This window comes from Zeus faber (assembly GCF_960531495.2).
Source record: "Zeus faber genome assembly, chromosome: 17".
NCBI lineage: Eukaryota > Metazoa > Chordata > Actinopteri > Zeiformes > Zeidae > Zeus > Zeus faber.
Genome location: NC_137204.1, coordinates 28,947,683 through 28,952,682, shown reverse-complemented (window position 1 = coordinate 28,952,682; position 5,000 = coordinate 28,947,683). Strand labels below are relative to the sequence as shown.

Sequence of the window (5,000 nt, the reverse complement as noted above, 5' to 3'; positions counted from 1 at the left end):
ACACAGTGGTTCAAATGGAGGTTCTGGCTCCCCTGGGGGTGCAGCAGGGGAGCTGCAGGGATCCCATTCTAAAGACAGTAATGTTCCATCATCCATATTCATTTTCTTGGCCAGAAACGACCGAGAATCGGAACAACAGGGAAGTTTAAACTCTGTGGGGGACCTCCCTGGGAGCCATCGAAGGGCCCCTGGCGGGTCCCCGGACCACGCGTTGACAACCACCGCACTGACGCTGCAGCCACTGCCCGTGAAGCTGCGGCAACACGGCGGCTTTTGGGGACGGAACGAGCTTTTCGTCTCCATTTCCCAGATCCAGACGCTTTAAGGGGGCGTGGCCCTTAGACAGCTAGACGGCTAAGCGTGTTAGCTCAACGCATGGCTGCGGACGGGTTCAGCTAGCCTAGCTCCGGTGGAATTTCCTGCAGTTCCCCTTTATATCGCAACTTGTGCCACTACCTGCAAAGGGCGCCGAGCCTCCGGGAACCGGGAACCGGGACGAGATGACGGCAGCGGGGGGGGGGGGGGGCGCCTGGAGCAGCACGGGACGCGGACCTCCCGCGGACACGGGGACGCGGGAACCGGAGCGCGAGGACACAACGAGGAGCGCGAGGCTGCAGCGCCGCGTGCAGCGTCCGTCTGACGTGACACGAGGCGCGAGAGCGAAGCGCGAGCTTTTACCACGCGCCCCTCCCTCCCCGCTCCCCCTCCCTCCCTCTCCCTCCCCCCTCTCTCTCTCTCTCTCCCTCCCTCTCTCTCCCTCTCTCCCTCTCCCTCCCTCCCTCCCTCTCCCTCCCCTCTCTCTCTCCCTCCCTCTCTCTCCCTCTCCCCCCCTCCCTCTCTCCCTCTCCCCCCCTCCCTCCCCTCTCTCTCTCTCTCCCTCCCCTCTCTCTCTCTCCCTCCCTCTCTCTCCCTCTCCCCCCCTCCCTCCCTCTCCCTCCCCCCTCCCTCCCTCCCTCCCCCTCTCCCTCTCCCTCTCCCCCCCCCCCTCCCTCCCTCCCCCCCTCCCTCCCGCTCCCTCCCCCCCTCCCTCCCTCCCTCTCTCTCCGCCCCCCTCTCTCTCTCTAACAGATATACTACTAGAGCATCATGCTGACACACACACACATCAGTAAAATATAAAACAGACGCCTCCAGACAGAAAATACTGTGAAGAGAGATAGACCCCCCCCTCTCTCCTCCCTCCCCCCCCTCTCTCCTCCCTCCCCCCTCCTCTCTCCTCCCCCCTCCCCCCTCTCTCCCCCCCCCACACTCTGAATAATGCAGGCTGGGTCTCCTTCCGTCTTTCTGTTCCGTTCCAGAGCATCGGACAGAGCAGCACAATGAGCACCTCAGGTTACCTGCGCTCCGCCTGACAATCTCAAGCCCCATCTCCCCCCTCCCCCCTCTCCCCTCTCTCTATCTATACCTCTCTCCCCCATCTCTCTCCCCCCGCCTCTCCACATACCTCTCTCCCCCCTCTATATACCCCTCCCCGGTGTTCCTCCCCCTCTCTATGTATCTCTCTCCCCGTCTCTCTATACACCTCCCTGCCCCTGCCTCTCCCCCTTTTTGCCTCCCTCCTGCCTCCCTCTCCCATTTCTCTCTCTCTTTCTCTTCCCTCATCTCCCTCTTTCTATCGCTCTCCCCGTCTCTCTTTCTGTCTCTCTTCCATTCTTCCTCTCTTACCCTCTCCCCCTCTTTCTGTCTGTCCCTCCCCTCACCCTTTCACTCTGCTGTTGTCTCCCTCTCTCCTTCCCCCTTCTCCCCCGCTCTCCCCCTCTCGTGGGGTCAAAAGTGTCTGGCTCCAAAGTTGCCCATTGAGGCATTTTCAGAGAAACAAAACAAAGTGAGAACGCTCCAGAACTTCATGGTAGAATGTTACCTTCTAAATGCTTTTCCTGTTGGAATGAATCGGTGGCACAATGTCCCCATAAAACCACAAGGTTCCCACAAAACCACAATGTCCTCATGAAACCACAGGGTCCCCACAAAACAACAATGTCCCCATAAAACCACAAAGTTCCCACAAAACCACAATGTCCTCATTAAACCACAAGGTCCCCACCAAACCACAATGTCCTCATGGAACCACAAGGTCCCCACAAAACCACAATGTCCCCATAAAACCACAAGGTTCCCACAAAACCACAAGGTCCTAATGGAACCACAAGGTCCCCACCAAACCACAATGTCCTCATGGAACCACAAGGTCCCCACCAAACCACAATGTCCTCATGGAACCACAAGGTCCCCACAAAACCACAATGTCCCCATGAAACCACAAGGTCCCCACAAAACCACAAGGTCCCCACCAAACCACAATGTCCCCATGAAACCACAAGGTTCCCACAAAACCAGAAGGTCCCCACCAAAAACACCATGTCCCCATGAAACCACAAGTTCCCTACCAAACCACAATGTCCCCATGAAACCACAAGGTCCCCATGAAACCACAAGGTTCCCACAAAACCAGAAGGTCCCCACCAAAACACCATGTCACCATGAAACCACAAGGTCCCTACCAAACCACAATGTCCCCATGAAACCATAAGGTCCCCACAAAACCACAAGGTTCCCACAAAACTACAAGGTCCCCACAAAACCAAAATGTCCCCAAAAAACCACAAGGTCCCCGTGAAACCACAAGGTCCCCACCAAACCACAATGTCCCAATGAAATCACGAGGTCCCCACAAAACCACAATGTCCCAATGTAACCACAAGATCCCAACAAAACCACAAGGTCCCCACAAAACTACAAGGTCCCCACAAAACTACAAGGTCGCCACAAAATCACAATGTCCCCACAAAACCACAATGTACTGATGAAACCACAAGGTTCCCACTAAACCACAATCTCCCCATGAAACCACAAGGTCCCCACAAAAACACAAGGTCCTGATGAGACCACGAGGCCCCCTCCAAACCACAATGTCCCCACAAACCATAAGAATGAACGCTGCAGTTGGGAAGTGAACGCCCCCTACGTCTGGATCTGAGTAGTTTTGATAAAAATCACGGACATTTCTCCCGTCGTCAGCGTTGCACAAAAGATGGCCGTGGACGTTTGCCAACCTTACAGTCAAGGTTGCATCATCGGAAACTGGGCTTCACGAAACCAAGAAAACCACGAGTCCCACAATGCATTGCGTGAAGGATGACTCATCAGTCCACAGGGGGTACAGTTAGCATCGCCGGGTAAAGTCGGGAGTTTTAACTCTGTCGCGCGTCGCGGATAAACGCCGCCATTTTAGCAGCTGTCATGCAACCGCCACGAGCGGCCGCAGTGGAAGAAGTACTGCAACTTTCTACCTAATGGGAGTAAAAGTACAAATACCTTGACCCAAAGTCACCGCGGTGAACCTCGGGTGTTCACGGTGTTTTCAGCTCTTTTCAGCTCTAAGTTCCACAACAACACCACCGGCCCGAGTGGACAACAGAGCGCCGCGGCCTGAATAGTCATTCCAAACATGTCTCTGTTCCGTCCAGTATTCACACAAAACACTGAGTCCCCGATGGGCCCCGACGGGCCCCGGCGGTGCATTATGGGGCGCGACCCAGCGACCTTGCTGCCCAAACCAGACGCTCTGAATGTTCATACTTTATTGTGGGCATTTGGGTGGGGGCCGTGATGGATGCTTCAGTGAAACTTTTAACCTAAACACTCAGATCAGGGCCCCCGCCTCCGGGGCCCCCCTAGATCCTCGATTCAGTCTGAGAGCCCCCTATTTGAGTGCATTTATGTCATGGTGCCTGGTGCTGAGTGCCGTCCCCTGCTCTGTCACGTTTTGCAAACATTACTTCCTGACTTTTCAAACAATTTGTGCCACTTCACTGCAAATCACTGAGAAACTGATCAGAAGGAGGAATTTCCTGCTGGAGTCTGTTCTCATCTCATGCTTTTTGGGGCCTCCAACACATTCCGTCACAGCATGTGCTCATGGACTTTGTCAAAATGGATTTTTTCGAACCAATATCTGACGCTGCGGAAGATGGGGATGGTAGCTCAGGAGGTAGAGCTGGTGGTCTAGTAATCTAAAGGTTGCTGGTTGGATCCCAGGCTCCTCCTGCTAGCATGCTGTAGTGTCCTTGAGCAAGACACTTAACCCCTCATTGCTCCTGATGGCTGCGTCCGTCGCTGTTTGAATAATTGTAAGTGGCTTTGGATGAAAGCGTCTGATCAATGTAATGTAATGTAATGTAATGTAATGAAACGCAGGCACAAGCATGCTCCACCCTCAGGCCTTGTGACCCCCCCTGCCATCCCTTATGCGGGTCCGACACCTTAGTTTGGGAATCACTGACTTGGAACCGGAGTCACATTTTCCAGGGCCTCAGTCAAGGACCTGATTCTGTGATCGGAGAAAACTTGAGGGAGGAAAACAGGAAGTGGAGATGGAAGGAGGCGGCATTTCCAACAGTAAAATACCAGGTGATGGTGCTTTCCTTTTCATTCCTTAATATAAAAAATCTGATACACACACACACACACACACATATACTGTACGTATACTGTATACTGTATGTCTATGTATGTGACAAATATACCTCTTGAAATAAACCTCTTGAACATATACACACATATACACACACATATACACACATATACACACGCATACACACAATTATACACGCACAGTGAACTACTACCAAGCTACTCACCATGGCGGTTTGAGGGTGTTTTATCGGGGGGGCTCGATATCCATTTCTCGTCACCATGACAACATCTGGTGTTTGTCCAAGATCTAAGACACGAAAAATAAAATAAACGGTCAAGACAAAAAAAACCTGTTGTTTACATTTTCAAATTTGTAATTACAGTCACACTGGCATTTCATCATCAGTTTGTACTACATCTTATGTACAGTATATGTACAGTTTGTATATATTATGTACATACTGTACATACACTGTACATATCATGTACACTATGTACTGTGTACAAGTTATGTACATACACTGTAGAGTATGTACATCATATGTACAGTGTATGTACATGTGATGTACATAATATGTACAGTG

The 5,000-nt window shown here is 52.4% G+C and overlaps 1 protein-coding gene across 1 annotated transcript in view; it reads right to left on the bottom strand.

The window, feature by feature from the left end:
* Positions 1-5,000, bottom strand: part of palm2akap2 (PALM2 and AKAP2 fusion) — a gene marked incomplete at its 3' end in the record, with an annotated part of 105,378 nt that overhangs the window by 44,159 nt on the left and 56,219 nt on the right. The window contains exon 7 of the mRNA XM_080017724.1: positions 4,641-4,723. Within this exon, the coding sequence (XP_079873850.1) occupies positions 4,641-4,723 (83 nt within the window). The remainder of the gene's footprint in view (positions 1-4,640; positions 4,724-5,000) is intronic.